The sequence below is a fragment of the Canis aureus genome, chromosome 5 (genome assembly GCF_053574225.1).
Source record: "Canis aureus isolate CA01 chromosome 5, VMU_Caureus_v.1.0, whole genome shotgun sequence".
NCBI lineage: Eukaryota > Metazoa > Chordata > Mammalia > Carnivora > Canidae > Canis > Canis aureus.
The window spans coordinates 79,497,495-79,514,479 of record NC_135615.1 but is presented as its reverse complement, the minus strand read 5'-3'; the positions used below and the strand labels follow the sequence as shown (position 1 = coordinate 79,514,479).

Sequence of the window (16,985 nt, the reverse complement as noted above, 5' to 3'; positions counted from 1 at the left end):
CCTCTGAATCCCTGATGCCCTGCACCGTGCCCGACGCTTAGTGGGGGGCTCACGACATGTTTGTTGGATGACCGTGTGATTACAGGCCTCTGCGTGTTTTCCCTTATATGAAGGTGGCCTTTCTCCTCTCAGACCTGCAAGGTTCAGGGCAGGGGCCACGTCCACAATATTTTGTGGCCTCAAGCTGCAGCACAGGGCCGAGAACCCAGCAGTCTCCATGAATGAAGACCAGTTACATCAGTGCGCTATACAGTGTAACAGGCCACGCTACAACTTAGTGACTTCAAATGTCAGCCTTTATTCGGCTCACAGTTCTGCAATTGGCAACTTAGCCTGGGCTGAGCCGGGCACACAGTTGTTCCAGTTCCAGCTAGTTTCTCTCGTGGGTCACCGTCTGCAATGCGTGGGCTTTGCTGATCTTTGCTGAGCGCTCTCACATGTCTGAGGTCTGAGTAGACACAGCAGGGCTGATGGACTCTGGCTCCCATCTGCCAGGGGGTCCGCCCAGGCTTTTTCTCGGCAGAGCTCGGCATCCTGAGAGAGTTAGAGCACCAGGCCTCCAGAAGCCTAGGCTGGGAAACTGGTAGACCGTCCATAGGTTCCACGACATTCTATTGGCCAATGTCATTCACAAGGCCGGCGTGGAGTTCAGATTCCAACTGGGAAAAATAGACTCGACTTCTTGATGGGCAGAGCTGAGCGTCCCTTCACGAGAGGCAAGGATAAGAGAGGTAAGGACACTTGTGGCCAATTTTGCAACCTGCCATACCAGTTGGGCATTATAAACAACAGAGCCCGCTCAGGTCAGGTCACTTCGGTGTTCGTTAGAATCTAAGTCTGATATCACCAGGGGCTTCTGGATTTGGACGGAAATTTCGGGGATCTCTGACACCCCCTTCCAGGCCCTCTTTCTCTCCCTTTGACAACATCCTGGTCGTGACACTCACGTGGCAGTGGTGGCTGTGGATATCCTCACGCTGTGTCCAGATGAAAATGGCATTAATTTTTCCTACCTGAGGGATGTCAGAGAACAGAACCCAAACAGAGGAGAGACGAAATCCCAGTGCACCTCTCGGATCCTCAGCTGTGTGCAAAGACCATGTTTTGCAGGATCCCTGCTCTGCCCCCAGCTGGAGGTGGGTTGTGTGCCCAGTCCCCAAGTCCACCCTGCATCCTGATTTTGGGGTAGGAGTGGAGGGAGAGTTTAGGGTAGATCCTGGGTCCCCTTCCACCTCCTGGAAATCCCTGGATGGGGGTTGGGAACATCTTTCTCTCCTGTCACCTGTTAAATTGCTTCTTAGCACTTAACAACTTTCAGAAGGTGTTATTTATTTGTGTCTATGAGTAGGGGCTGTCTCCCTCCACGGCGTGCCAGGATTTTATCTTTTCTATTGCTGATCGGCAGCCCTCTGGTTGGGAGCACCCTAGGCCAGGTGCTGAAGGGTGACTGCAGAAATGGAGCTGTGGGGATGGCGTGAGAAGGCTTCCGGGAAGGACAGGTGACACTGGAGCGATGCTGACCCACAGGGGGGCCGGCGGCTGCCTAGCACTGGAGCTTCCTCCTGCCGCAGCGGGGCCGGCTGGAGAAGAGCTGCTTGAAGTTTTTCTCGTAGGTGGGCAGGCTCGCTCTGAAGCAGTACGCAGATTGCTTGTCACACTCACATGCCCGCAGCCCACAGAGGCAGCTGACGCTGGGACCCAGGGGACACTTGCCTGCAGAGAGAGAAGGGTCACTAGGGGCTCCGCTTGGTTCTAAGGTCAGGGAAAACAGGGTTGCTGCAAGGGGGTCAAGGATTGAACAGAGAGGGAGGAATTTGGGAGTCCGTCTCCTGTGTCCCCGGTCACACCTGGACATGCCACAGGACTAGAGTGAAGAGAAGCAGGGAGGAAACGGGAGAGGGAGCAGGGGTGGGGTGGCTGGGCCGCAATGGGGAGGGGTGCCCTGAGCCGGCCTGCAGGTCAACAAGACGGGACCCACTTCTCAGAGCTCACCTCACAGTTCCAGCTGCTTGCTTGACATCTCGCGTGGACGTGTCCGGCATCTCCAACTTCAGGCGTTCAGAGGGAACACTTGATGCAGCGCTCCCTCCACCCACCGGCCTGTCCTTCACCCACGCTCCCGGCTCGCAAACCGCACCACCTCCTACTCGAGCCAGAAAGTGAGCAGCAGCCTGGGTTCCTCCCCGCCTTCCACTTTGCACATCCATCCACTTTGCACATCCAGTCCACAGCAAGCGCCACTGATGCCTCTGTTTAAAATACTTCCGGCTCCACCCCCTTCCCTCCACCTTCTTGGCTGCTACCCCCAATCCCTGTCCCCTCCAGCTGTCCTCTCTAACAGGAGGAAACGCACAGGGGCCTTCCTAAACTGTCACCTGGATGGGGTCCTCTCTCCTGCCTAAGCCCCAGCGCAGTTTCCCAGTGTTGGGGGAAGACATCCACATCCTCGCCAGGCGTGATCCGGCCCCCGCCAACCTCTCCGTCCCCACTGTCCTTCGCTCTGCTCCAGGCACGCTGGCCTATCACATGCCTGCTTTGGTCTTGTCCCGGGGCCTTTGTTCTCACCGTTCTGTCTAAAACACTTCCCTCCAGGATCTTCAAGTGACTTGGATCCATTATCTTCTTTGGGTCTCGGTCAGATTTCCCCTCCTCAGAGAGCCCTCCCGGACCCCTGATCTAGGGCTCCCTCCAGCCACTCTTCCGCACATCCCGGTTATTTCATTCCCTGTGCCTTGCACAACCCGTACGCCTCTTATGGGTCGGCTTGCATGTGTCCGTCTTCCCTCAGTGGAGTGTGAGCTCTGTGAGGCCCGCGCTTTGCCTGTCTTGTCTGCACGGCATCCCCAGTGTGCAGAACAAATGCTGGTGCATGGTAGGTGCTCAACTGAGGGTCCCTGACGAATGTAGCCTCTCTCTATGGGCCTTTGGGATTGAGTGTCTGCCCTTAGGCCAAGTCACCACTAGATGGAGATCTTTTATTTAGTTGTCAGAACTGTAGTGCTGAGAGAGAGAGAGAGAGAGAGAGAGAGAGAGAGAGAGAGTGTGGGTGTGTGTGGGTGTGTTCCACTCTCCTCTGAGGGTTGAGGGTGAGGAAGGGAGGCAGCCAGACTCCCCAGTTTGTTGACCATGGGCAAGTTAGCCTCAGTATCCATATTTACAAAATGATGATAAAAATATTAGTGTCAAAAATAAATAATGATGTCTACTGGGCAGGATCGTTGGGAGGATTTTCGCTGCTGTTTACAGAGGGAGTGGTTTGGACGTGGCAGGCTCGCCCAGAGTGCTCCGTAAGGGCTTTTGGTGACGGTGATGGTGAAGCATCTGGGAAGGAGAGGGGCCCTTTGAGGTTGGCCCCAGTGCTGGCTGTCCTGTTTGTTTGCTTTTCTCCCTCTGAAGTCCGATTCTGGCAGCAAGCTGTCCTCCCACATCTCTCTGGAGACTCAGTTTCTCAAGGCACATCGACACCCACCCCCTATGCTTCAGCTGTGCCCTCCATGCACCCTCATGAAATGTGCCAGGGATGCTCCTGCCCCTGGCTCTCTGCTCCTATCATTCCCACTGTTCCTGATACCTGGCTCACCTTTGTCCTCCCTCTTTCCATCTGTGAAGATCCTCCAGGATCCATCAAGCCCCAGCTCCTCCAGGAGCCTCTCTCAAGCCCCTATCCATTCCAGGCCTCTCGTCACCACTGCCACCACCGTACACAGCACACCCCTTGCTTCCCTCTGGGGTGGCTGCTGTGGTCTACAGGGGCCCACTTGGACTCATGGCTGGTGTTCTCAGGGGGCTACTTGGGTGCAGGGCACCGCCCCTTCAACCACACTCTCCTCCAGAAAGGGCCTGGTGTCCCTGTGCTGTCACTCACCCAGGTACTGCCACTCTGCCTTGGCCACTTCCTCTTCCTTGTCCTCTTTCTGGTTACCTCGGTCCTCTGTTCCTCTCTTCCTTTCTTCCATCTCACTTGTCCTTTGTCCTTTCTCTTCGCTGTCCATTTCTTGCTTTATCTGGTCCTTTCTGACGCCTGGAGTATGACCTTTTCCTGTTGTGCAGTGTGACCTCTAATGCCTCGCCTGGGGCCCAGACCCCCAGAAACTGATCTTGAGCAGGGGTCAATGGCTGTGGACAATCATTTCTGGGGCATCCCACAGCCATGGCCAGACTAGGCCTGTCAAGACCTAGAAGGAGAGGCAGCCCCAGGCCAAGAAATGTCCTCTTTGCAAGCCATCTTTTAAAAACAAGTCTGAATCCAGTTCCTATGTCTTTCAATTTGCTGGTGGAGAAACTGAGACATGAGGAAGGGAACTGATGGCTTCAGGACCATCTCTTTCAGTCCACGAAGTAGACTTCCACAACCAGGAGGAGGCAGGATGCTCTACCTTCCTGCCCACGGCGAACTCTGGTCCTGCCAGGCCTCTGCCTGCCTGTGCCCCAGGCCTCCACCCTCTCTCTAAATCCCCTCCCTGGGCCTCTGGTTCGGTCTCAGGGCTCTGAATGCCATCTGAATGCCCATGACTCTCGGGTTCTCGTCCCAGCCAGGTGTCTCCCCCCGAGCTTTAGACTCCAACATGTGCGTGTCCACTTGACTTCCCCGTCAGGCATCAAAAAAGCATCTCGAACTCAAGAAGGCTCATGCCGAGTGCTTGCCATGTCTCCATAGCCCGTTCTTCTCCATCTGCACAAGCTTGGTCAACTTCTTACCCATGGCCGTTTGGGCCGGGAACCTTGGATCCTGTCTCTTTTTCCTTCCCACCCTGCAACTCATCCATCAGCAGCTCCTGACAATTTACCTCCAAAACACCCAGCATCTGGCACTTCTCTCCTCCAGTCCACCACCCTGTGGAAGCATCTCCCCAGTGCTCACTAGTGGCTCCCCATCTTTCTTCCCTTGCTCCCCATCCTCCATGGGCAGTGGCCAGAGTGATCTTTCTAAAGCAACATTAGAGCACATCCTGCTTCAAACGCTCTGGTGGCTTCCCTACTACTGAAGGAGAGGGTGCGCTCCTCCCCTGTCCGCCCATCCCGTGGCCCCGGGTCCCTGCGCCACACCAGCCTCCACTGTCCTGCTGCCATCGCCTCGGCTCCTGCCACGCTGGCTAAATGCCACTTCCTTGTGAGGGCCTCTGCGGCCACCTGAAGTAGCCATCCCTCCCTCTCCCTGCCGCTGTCATTCCATATCCTGTCGTCTTGTCGCAGCACTGATCCACACCTGAGTGCACTTTATTTCTGAGTATTTTGGGACCTGATCCCCTCCCCCTGCAAGCTCCTTCTGGGCAGGGAGTTTGTCTTCTCAACGCACATCTTCAGCCCTAAACACGCAGTGAGCAGCCCATCACTAAGTGCTACTGCCTCACGGGGCTGGACGCTCACTGTCTTTGGGGCAGCGAAAGGATCCCCATCCTAGGAAACCTGGGAAGCCAGCTTCTCCATCCAGACCCACCATCTGCGTGCTTTAGAATCTCAGGCAAGTTGTTCATCCCCAAGCCTGTTGCCTCAGCTCTCAAATCGGGAAACAGACACTTGCATTAACTATTTCATGAGTTGTTCATTCATTCATTCATCAAACAGGTACAGTGTTCTTAACATGTGCCAGGCCTTTGGCTAATAACTGGAGGTACAGGTCCTCCTGCAAGCAGGCCCCACATTGCATAGCTCCCAGGGCATCCTTCTCTGTGGGTTCTAATGAGGATGAGTCTGCCCCCGCCCCCAAGCCCCCAAGACAGGCTTGTTCCTTGCCCTCCAGAACTCATATTCTGCTTGGTGGGAGAGTGGCTGCATAAATAAGCAAGGTAATTTCAGGTAGACACAAATGCTAGGAGAGAAAAGGGTGATGTGTCAGCGAGTGGAGGTGTTGTGAAGGAATACATTCAGTAATGAAGGAGAAAGGTCTTTGCAAACTGCAAATTCCAGTGGTTGCCATTGTTCACCTTCCCTCGTTGGCAGAGGGAGAAGTCCGAGGTTCAGACATGGAGGTATAAGTGGCACTATTGGCTGGAACCTAGTCTCTGCCTCCCATGGCCCCTGCACTAATGCACACGTGCATATGTGGGTGGAGGTGGGGGGGTATCTCTGCTGGCTAATCTTAAAGTCCCCTGCAAATGCCAAGTACTTACGTAAGACCACCCAAAGGAGGGATAACAACCTCCCTGGTTGCTCGAGGGCAGCCGTCCCCACCTGGCAAATTAGCCCCAGGGCTTGGGTTACAGGCCTTTCTCTGCAAAGATCTCCCAGTGACATTTAAAGACATGGACAGGCCAAGTTGTTTTTCCCTTTCCCTTCCCTGCTCACCAACTGCATCCCGGATCAGCTGCAGGTTGCTAAGCAACCCAGGGCCAGGCTCTGGGTACAGGATTTCAGAACTTGGAGGCTGGGGTGGGAGGGTGGGGGAGACAGTTAACCCTTGCAGGGCAGCTCTTTGAACCCCGGTGGAACTGGGGTGAGGGAAGAGCTTTTCTTCCTTAGGAGTTAATGATAGTAGCTTGAGGCGCTGCAGGTGCAGAGGAGATGCTTCAGAGAAATCTCCTAACAGTAATGAAGCAAATCCCAGTGCTCTTCTGCAAAAGTCAAAAGGGGAAAAGAAAACTTAGATGCACATAGAAGTCTCAGCTTCCAAAAGGAAAGGCATTACCTAAGCACCTGCTATGGGCCTGACCCTTTATCTGGGTTACTTTGGTAACTTTATGAAGTACAGATTATTAACCCCATTTTACAGATGAAGAGACTAAGGCCCAGGCTAGTTGTGCAATTATCCAGCTAGAAGGGGTGGAGCTGGGATACAGACCCAGCTCTGCCTGACTCCAAAGGATGTGCTCTCTTTGGGCCTCTTAGCAGGGTACATAAAGCTCAGAAGATCTTTCAGAACAGAAAGATCTGGGGCATCACGGAGGAGCCGAGTCTCCATCTGCTTTTCTCTGTCCCCTGGGCTGGCAATGAGCATTCTGATGAGCATGCTGCTGACAGCAAGACTTGCATTCATGGGAACAAAGTGCATCCCCCCAACACCCTCCCGTCAGCCCCATGCTGCTGGGGAGCGCAGTGTGAGACAGGGGCACCAGCTCTGCGGCCAGACAATGTGGGTCCAACTTGCGACTCTTCTTTTCCTGGCTGTGGGACCGTGGCCATCTCAGCTAACCTCTCTGAGCCTCAGGATCCCTCTTGATAACCATGCCCACACCTCAAAGATGTATCCTGGAGGTTACGGTGCTGTGTGTAAAGTGTCTATCACGGATGCTCACAGACTGAAGCTGTTGCTAATATACCTATTTTATGGATAAAGAAACTCAGGCCCAGGAAACTCAGGCCAAGCAGTATGTTCCAGAGCATTGGAAAGGCTGAAGACACATGTGTTTTAATGTTGCCTGTTACTCAGATCAAACTCTTATGCCCTCTGGGCCTCAGCCTCCCGTCCCTACAATGAGCGGTTGGTCTAGAGGGTCTCTAAGGGTGCTTTCAGCCCTGGAGAATGCCAGGAAAACAGGACCTAAGGCTGCCTTGCTTTGTGCCCTGGCCCATGCACAGCGCTGGCCCTGGATGGGCATCCAGTAGGCACTCAAGCAATAGTGGATGAGTAAATGAATGTGACTGGGTCTGGTTCGTGGGCTCAGCATGTAGCAGCAGCAGACCCAGGATGAGAACCCAGATCACCCAGCTCCTAGCCCTGCTCCTGGTAGCAGGGCTTTGGCAGGTGGAGTGGGGCGGATGGGGGAGTTGGCCTGGTACGCACTGGCTGGGGCAGCTGAGGAGGAGGATGGTGATGCCCTGGTGGTGATGGGGAAGCATCCGTCTCCTCCCCGTGCTAACTCCCTAAGCAGGGCTCTGGAGTCCAGAAGGTCTGCTCAAGCTTTGGGAGCAACTGGCTTCCTGGCAGCATCGGTGGAAAGCACAGCCCAGGCTGCAAACTTTCCAGCCCAGCTCTCAGCCCCTGCCTGCACTTCCCACCACCACCCAGCAGGTGCCAAGCAGAAGATGTTTCCATGTGCCACCTCGGGGGTGGGGGGTGGGCTACAGCCTCTACCCCAGATCATTCTCCTGCATCTCCTGGGGCCCCCATGCTGTGGCTCTGGCCCTACATGGGAGGGGCAAGAGGATTGCTAAAGAAGCTGCTCAAAGAAAAAAAAAAAAAAAAAAGCTGCTCCAGGTGCAGAGGGCAGAGGCTTGCCCTGAGCCTGGGACCAGGGTGCAGGCAGGTCTTCTGCACCTACTGAATTTCCACTTCCCTCCTCAGATCACCTTTTCCCTTCTTCCTCAGTCCCTGAACCTTATGGGGGCATCAGAGGACAGAGCTCCTCAAGTACATTTTCTCTAAAAGTGATAACTTTTCAAGCACTTTAAGGTAACGCTTGACATGACATATGTTATGATCAAGAGGAAAAGAGATGAGAAGAAACCATAGGGAAGTGAGACCATAAACCAGGCTGAGAAGAGTCAGAGGCCCCTTTTGTGTGTGTGTGCACCCAGTCCAAACCCCGACTCCTGCCAGGTGAGGCCCGGAAAGGTGGGAAGAGGCTGCCAGAAAGTCGGTCTCTGCCTCCAATGGCATCATGTGCCAAAGTCAACAATACTTTGGGGGAAACCTCCGACCTCCTTCCCTTGGCCCCCACCCCTCACTAGGTCCGGATCCCATCCCCTGCACGCGGCCTGGGGGACCTCCCAGAAGACGCATTGCTCTGGTGTGAGCACAGTCATGGCCAGAGAGCTCTGACACAGAAGCCTCGTTGAACTCACGTGGGAAAAAGAGGATTCTCCCTGTCGACAGTGTGCCTGGGGGCTGGGGGCCATGGAGGCTGAGAAGCAGGGGTCTGAGCCCCCCACCCCCCAAGACTCAGGTCTCATCACTGGACCACGGACACCCCACAGCCCTAACGCTTGGTCAATCTTGCTGTGTCCTGAGCTGGGGCTCTGGGTAGGAGGCGCTGGGGTTTGGGCTCTGAGCAGAGAGGAAGGGAAGGGAGGTGGCGGTTCCCTCACCTGGGGAAGAGACAGGTGAACTACGACACATTCATAGCTGAGCACAAATACGCACAGGGAGGAAAGGGGTCCATGCACCTCCACAAGGCCAGGTAGGAAGCCAGTTGCCCTAAAGGGCATTCAAACCACTGGTGCCATTGGAATGAAGGGCATTCACGAGAAGGCCCAGTGACTTCAAATGTGCTTTGACCAAACTTGCCCTACACACACCCACACCCTAGCAGCCCCAGAGATATGCTCTAGGGTATCAGGGGCCACTCCCCACCTGCTGGACACTCAGTACTGGCCCACCCTGTCCTTTGCTCTCTTCCTTGAATGGCCTCGATGACACATGAGTTCCCTTCCCTGACCCTTCCTATTTACTTTTGTGTCTCCCAGGGCACCTACCCATGCTTGGCATGTAGTCACCCTTAACAAATATTTGTCCAACCGAAAGACAGATGAGCTGCTTAGGTGACACATGACAGACCTAAGGAGGAATGTTCTCAACGGCAACAGTTGCCAGGCAAAGCTGCAAGATTCAGTGTAATCTGAAGTCAACAACTATTTATTGAGCAAGTACTATACCCCAGGCATGGGGCTGCATGCTCCCAGAGGGTGCTAGAGAGACAGCCGTGGACAGGAGAGACCAGAGACCAAGCAAGGGCTCCCAAGAAGCTCTGATTCCTAGAATTGTCACTTTTTGTCACAAAGCACGCCTCTGCCAGGAGGCAGACGTTAAGGAGAGGCCCGGGTTCAAAGCCATTTCCCCATAGAGAGGGCTACTTACAAACCACGGTCCCGTTGGCGATGTGGAACTGGTAGCCGTTCAGCACAGGCTGGCAGCCGAGCTGCTTCAGCTTCCCGTAGCAGCAATCATGCGCCAGGCAGCATCTGGGGGCCAGACCAGAGGGGGTGAGGGGTTTCCCCAGTGGGTGGGCCCTGGGGCATCAGCAGGGTGGAGACGGAGGGTGCAATCTGGAAAGGACTCCCCCATCTCCTCCCTGGAGCGAGACGGCATTGACAATAAGGAGGGAAGTCCCTAAAAATATTAACAATATAAACATAACCACTAACAGGCAGTGAGCTCTTTCTAGAAACTTCTGCTACCTCATTAGCTCCTCTATGAAACCCCGCGAAGTGTGATCATCATCCCTCTTTTGTAGAGGAGGAGATGAGATCCTAAGAGGGGAATTTCCTAAAATTATCCAGCTGGAAAATGAGAGACCTGGGGCCAAAACCTAGGTCCGTGGGACTCGGTCATTCATGGAATGAACTTTTTCCTAAGCACCCGCTATGTGCCAAGCACTGTGATAGTCCCTGAGGAGACAGGGCTCAGCAAAAACCCCCAGAGTCCTTTAGATTTTGTTCTCACGATGTTCAAAGTGGCCTGGAGCAGGAAAAGGGAGAGCACCAAGAAGAGAAAACAGGTGGGCCTGCCTTGGCCAGGGAAGGAAGGGCAGGAGGGCCGAGACCGGGGGCTGGATTCCAAGACAGGGAAAAGCAAATGCTCCGGACCAGACACTTCGGTCCTTCCTGTCCTCATCACTCCCTGCAAGTGGGCTCTTTGCTGTTTGTCATCTTTGTCTCATGGTGCTTTAAAATTCTCATCAGCCTTTGGGCTTGAAAGGGGAGGCGCAGAGCCTCAATGGGCCGGGACTGGGGGATGAGCAAATTCTTGTTCAGATCCTGACTTGGCCACTCAGGGGCTGGTGTGTCTTTAGACATTGCCAGGAGGTTTAGCAGGTCCTGACAGTTGGCGCCTGTAAGATGGGGATAGTAACTGCCCGGGCCACTGGATGTAAGGATTAAGTTAGGCCCTATATGCAAATCACACATGATGGGTAGTGTCAGGTCCCCTGCAGGGCTCTGGGGTCCCTCCCGCTAGAATATTCCATGCTCTCAGGAGTCCAGCCCAGAGGAATCAAGCTCCAAGAGCGACATTTCAGTCCCTGCAGCAGGTACGTATTTGTCCACGTGAGGTTCAAAGTGGCAAGAAACACCTGGCTTCTCCCTTCAAATGAATGACGTGCAAACTATCTGTCACCTACCTCCCCATGCCCTCGCCAGGTTATGCCAACCTCCACTTTTTCTTGGGACTCACGCTCCCCATCCCCATGCTGAAGAGTAGGCCTGGCAGCCACGTTGGACCATGTGGCCTCGCCCAGATGGACAACTTTTCCAAACTGGGCCACCGGGATTCTCTCTCCCGGAATGTGGAATTAGGCCCGGGAGACAGCAGGGCAGTCTTGCTGTGCTCTAATCCTAAAAACTGGGTTGCTGAGAGAAGATCACGTTTGCTGTGACGTTTGAGAAGTGCAAATGTTTCTGGGGCTCTGAGCAGGACTGACTAGATAATTTTCGAGGCCTGGTGCAAAATGAGAATTCGGGGCGTGTTGTTCCAACACAAGAGCTTCAAGATGGCGGCTGCAGAGCGGCAAACCAGACGGGCTTCTGCTCCTTGCAGTGCGAGAGTCCTAACACCCTGCCCCCCCCACCCCACCCCGAAGGCTTGGGTTTCAGTGCAAATCAGAGGAAGGCAGGCCTGGAGCCTCTGGACTCACCTGTCAGTGTCATCCATGGGGGTCCCTTTGCCCCCAAGACCACAGTAGCAGCCATATCCATAATACGAGAAGAAGGCGCTCCGCCCTGTGATGTGTTTGACCATCCTCTGAAACTGCCAGAAGCTGCTGTGGGCAGGAGACATCACTGCCGGGGAGAAAATAAGAAAGAAGACAACAGGGTGGTGAGGACAAGCCCAGCCTGGCGACCTGTACCCAGAGGGCTTGCATCCAGGACATCAGGAGACCCCAAAACATGCCCCCATATGTGGGCACGGCTGGGATCATCAGCCCCTCTCATGGGGAAGGTAATAGGATCCGAACACTGTGTCCCACAGCCAGTTTCCTGCTAGCTGAGGCTGAGAACCCGGCTTCCATGATGTTCGGGACATTACTGCCAACCATGTCTTCCCCCGCAAAGTGAAAAACCACCATCCTAGGCAGAAACACCCTTGGGTCTGATACAACATTAACGGGAAAAGTTCAAAGCCTGAGATGCCAAAACCTACAAATATCATCAGGCAATTATAATCTCCCAGGAGACACAAAATACTTAAGAGGCAGAAAAGATACCCTCAATCTACTTTTTTTTTTTTTTTACAGAATGTTTATGAAAGTGGGGGAAGAATATATATACACACACACACACACACACACACAGGGATATTTGCTGCAGCGCGTCCCTTGTGGTATCAAAAAATTGAACACCACCCACATATCCACTGACGGGAGAATAACTAAATGGTGACTTGAAAACATCTACTTTTAATAGCAATCTCTCTGGGCAGTGGGATTGAGGAAGTAGGTGGAGAAGATGAGAGGCACCGTTTATATACTTTAAGGCTGTTTGACTTTTTTTTTTTTTTACAATGAACATGTATTACTTTTCTATTAAAACATTTGAAATGTATGTGTGGAAAAGCCTAGAAGCATGTATATCGGGCTCTTAAGAGCGGTTGCCTCTGGGGCCTGGGAGGGATGAGAGGTGGGCCTGGGAGGGATGAGAGGTGGCTTTATCTTGTTGATAATCACTTATTTTACTTTTTCATTGCCTGCAGATATTCATTTTGCGATACAATAACATGCAAACATGAACTTAAGGAAGAAAAACGGAGATAGAGGGTTTTGGGAAACGTTCACGAGAGACTTCCCTTGTGAAACTGCGGGTTTTGTTGTCGTGAAGCACTGCAGAGGGGATGGAAGCTTGGGGTGGTCACTGCTGTCCAAGCAGCAACCCCCCTCCACCCTTCTGCACCAGAGAGAGAGAACAGGGTCGCCTCTGGCACTGATCTGGGGAGGGGGGTCACCGCGGGGGCTGTGGAAGTGGTCCTCCCTGCCTATGGGGACCCCCCCAAACCCACCATGATCTTGAAAACTGTAAATTCCACCATGGATTAAGGGAATACAGGAGCTCTGCTTTTGGCGTTTTGACTTGGGGACCCGAAAGCTACGCAGCTGAAACAGAAAAACAGACCCCGAGAAATCTCTACTAATCAAACTCATCAAACCAGAGTCAAAGCGTTTCCCAACAAACCCAACACTGTTTCTTAGTAAGTTCTTTTTCACTTTGCAGAGGTGTGTTATCTGATCTCCTGGTAGCAATGACTTATAATTACACATTATTCCATAAGTCACCATATGAGAGCCTTTCTGATGAGCATTAATTGTCCTTAAATTAGCTCGATATATGTCTGTGCTTTTGTTCTGGAATCTACATGACTTTAAATAAAGCCAACCAGCATCCAAAGGAAAAAAAAAAAGGCTCCCAAAGGGGGTGTGTGGTAAAACAGTAGTCAAAGACACTTTCTCTTGGCAAATGGTTAGGAATCTTTGATTTTCTAGAAGTCTTCTGAGGTCCCAATTCTGGGGCCAATCCATTCTGTAGAAGAAACAGAAGGAGGAGGACTTTGGTGGGAGCCTGTTCCACTCCTGATTCTCTTTTGAGTGACACCTGATTTTCCCCTCACTCGACACCATATCAGGAGGGGCCACCCAGAGACATAGAAGCACCCAGACAGGAGGACGCCCTGGAGCTCTCTCAGCTCCATACTACTTACAGCAGGAGGCGAAGACCACAAGAACCCCAAAGGCCTTCATTCCCGAGGACACCAGGGGGTCAGAGGCACCAGGATCGCACCTTCCTCTGCCAGCTGAACTCCTGAAAAAGACCAAAATGAGGTGAGGCCATGTGGGTGCAAAACCCCAATCACAGTGCAGGGCTCAGAGCAAAGGGATCCTTTTCAAAACTATTTATCTTTGAATATGATCCCCCCTCTGGTATTTAGACCTAAATATAAAGATACGAAGGACTCAGTTGTCTGAAAAGTGCAAGTATTTCTTTTCTTTTTCTGGCAACATCATCCCTTCAACTCCTTCTTTTTATTTTTTTCTTTTGGGGAGTCAGCATTTCCTCTGTTCCCAAGTTTACAGTCATTGGGGTGGGTGGGTGGGGGGGTCCGTGATGGAAATCTCGCGCCAGGAAGTCTAGCCCCACCTGCACGGTGGGCCCCTGCCCATGTCTTTCTTCCTTGGTATCAGGTATCTCATTCAGGAGCTTAGCCCCTCTGAATCTTGGCTTCCTCTCCTATCAAGTGAGTCTAAAATTCCTATCAGTAATTTCGAACATTTATTAAGACGTGACTTAATGCCAGGTACTGTTTTCTTTAGGGTCTTCACGGGTATTCCATGAGTTAATCCTTATAACCTGAAAGGCTCTGTAGTAGTTTTAGAGACAGAGAAACAAGAGTCAGAACAGCTTCCTTGAATCCACATAACCCCCAGCTTCACGACTTGGGGGGACCTATGGAAACAATGGAGGTAAAGCTGCTCAATACTGTGAAATGCTGTGACAGCGAAACGTACCCCTCTTATTACTCTTAGCAACAGTAAGGGTCCCCATACATGGCTCGCTTCCCACAGGACAACAGAGGAGGGCTGGGCATCCCCTGTCATCCCAAGGACCCACCCCCACCCCTATCCCCGTTCTGGCAACAGCTCTCTCTAAATTCAAGTGGTCTTGATGTGGCCCATCAGAAATCAGGCTAGATCTGATAACAGCAGGACTTGGAGTATGAACAATAGCTCCGTTGAGCCCAGAGAATTTGGCAGGTACAGAGCTTTGGCTAGATTTACTCTCTGTGACAAAGTTTCCCAGGAAAACTTCAAAATGAGTGTCCTGCTGCAGAGCCCCAGGGCCAGTTCATCAGGGGTCTTTGCTACCTCTGGCCCTCTCTGCCCAGATTCTGCTGGAGGCTGTCCGGCTAGGCCCTGACCAGTCCTGGTCCCAGCCAGTCTCTGTTTCAAGTGCCGCAGGGAGGTTTTTAAATTAGGTTCCATCTCTCTGGGCTGGCTCCCTTTCCTCTTCTGAATCTGCAAAAATAACCGTGTGATGGTTTAGTCCAAGAAGAAGGCACATACGTCTTTTAAATGAGCAGGTGATGACGTTTTGGAGAGACAAAGAAAGGGACCTGGGTGCGTTACTGGTAATGAAATCAGTGTCTCTCTGTGCTCCAGCTCTTCTTCTCTGTGCCAGCTTCTCTCTCTGTGCCAGCTTCTCCTTCTGTGTGCCAGATTCTCCCTTTGTGTGTCAGCTTCTCCCTCTGATGCCAGCTTCTTCCTCTGTGTGTCAGCTTCTCCCTCTGTGTGTCAGCTTCTCCCTCTATATGCCAGCTTTTCCCTCTGTATCAGCTTCTCCCTCTGTGTGCCAGCTTCTCCATGTCAGCATCTCCCTCTGTATGCCAGCTTTCCCCTCTGTATGCCAGCCTCTCCCTCTGTGTGCCAGCTTCTCCCTCTGTGTGTCAGCTTCTCTGAACATCAGTTTCTTCCTGTGTGTCAGCTTCTCCCTCTCTCCAGTCTTGCTTTGTTCACTTCCTGACAGGTGTCTCTCCTAGGAGCCTCCTGAGAATGCACTTCTCTGTCTCAGGGTTTGTGTCCTGGGAGGCCAATCTAAGCCCATGTAGAGTGATAAGCAGTGAACTCACGTCCAAAAGGATGGGTTTGAAGGGGACTTGAATTATCTTAAATTTATATTCCACTCCTTTGCTCCCCACGTGACCCTACTAGGTAGAGCCTATCACCTTCTTGCTTGGCAGTTGAGAAAAGCAAGGTTCAGAGAAAAGTGACACGCAGCTACCAAGTGGCAGGACCAGGACTGAACCTCTGGTCCCAACTTCCAAATTCAGTGCTCTTTCTACTTCGCCAGGCTCCCTGCCTAGACCTCTTGCCCATGTGGCATTCTGAGGCATTTTCACAGACACCGGCCTTCACACTATGACTTAGGCAAGACCGGCATGGCTCGTCCCTTTGACTGATTGCTTGCAGGTGCTTTAGATTGTGCTGAGCCCAAAGCAAGAGCACAGGGCCAGCAGCCCAGGGATCTGATGAAGGGCAAGAACATGGTAGGGAAGGCAGCATGGACTCCAATGCCAGCCTCTGGGGGAGCAGCCAGCAAGTTGGCAGGTCTCCGTGAGCTACCGCTCTCAGACCCACCAATTCATCTTACAGACTATGCTGACACATGGGTTGGCTTTTCTCCCCGTGGAGTAAATAAGGAGGAAAGAAAGATCATTCTATTTTGTTCACCTCTTTATCCCTAGTACCTAACCAGCACAGGTGGGGCCTGACACACACTAGTACTGATGGTGAGGATGGGAACTTTTGGTGGTGTCCCATTTTTACACCCTGGGTGGCTTCTGAGCACTTGACATACAGTTACTCATTAAGTCCTCACGGCCTTCAGCTGGAGAAATACTGCTATTACCTCCATGGTGCAGATAAGGAAGCCAGGCATGGAGAGATGGAAGTAAATAAATATTTGAGGAATGAATGAATGCATGAATGATCAGAATATGATCATGCTTCAAGTTACAGAAATATAAACAAAACTATCCCCTACTGGGGGCCAGCATGGGGCTAAGCACAGCTTGTAGATTATCTCTTTAAACCCTCTTTTAATGCTCCCAACGTGGCCTAGATGATGAACCCAGCTTGTCGATGAAAGAATAGAGACTGGCAGAGGTTAGGCATTTTGTCCTGCAAATCGACAGAACCAGGACTCACTCAGGTGTGTCAACACCAAAGGCGGCATCCCTAACCTTTAGCTGTCTGCTTCCCTGTGGGTCATTGGGCCGAGGGGCTCTACCTATCTAAAACAGGGCTGAGAAAACAAAACCAAAACTACCCAAGCATCCAAGCAGATGCCACGAACACTCTTATTTGAGGCACGATGCCAGCAAGGGGTCAGCCTCTCTTTCTCGGCCCCAGCGGAAGAACAGGAAGGGGATTACAGTGGTGGCTGTTAGTAGGCAGGCAGGCAGGCAGGCAAGGGAGAGACAGGAGTGATCAAAACAAGAACTGACCAAGCCTATGGACCTGGGGCCACCGAGTGTAGGGGCAGATGGTTCTAGCTACATCAGCTTGGAGAGATTATTGATGTCAAGTCGTCAAGAAAAGGCTGCATTGTATAAGAGACTGCAAAGGCGC

At 52.5% G+C, this 16,985-nt stretch overlaps 1 protein-coding gene across 4 annotated transcripts in view; it reads right to left on the bottom strand.

Annotated features, from left to right (window-relative positions):
* Positions 1 to 278: 278 nt before the first annotated feature.
* The window catches only part of PLA2G2C (phospholipase A2 group IIC), a 90,943-nt gene continuing 74,236 nt past the window's right edge, over positions 279 to 16,985 (bottom strand). For 3 of the 4 annotated variants that reach the window (XM_077899344.1, XM_077899345.1, XM_077899342.1), the window contains exons 2-5: positions 13,562 to 13,662; positions 11,508 to 11,652; positions 9,734 to 9,837; positions 279 to 1,713 (exon numbers count right to left, since the gene is read on the bottom strand). In XM_077899344.1, the coding sequence (XP_077755470.1) occupies positions 1,544 to 1,713; positions 9,734 to 9,837; positions 11,508 to 11,652; positions 13,562 to 13,601 (459 nt within the window). In that variant the 5' untranslated portion in view covers positions 13,602 to 13,662 and the 3' untranslated portion in view covers positions 279 to 1,543. Of the gene's footprint in view, positions 1,714 to 5,522; positions 6,552 to 9,733; positions 9,838 to 11,507; positions 11,653 to 13,561; positions 13,663 to 16,985 lie in introns of those variants that run through there. The other variant, XM_077899346.1, reaches the window with a different exon arrangement.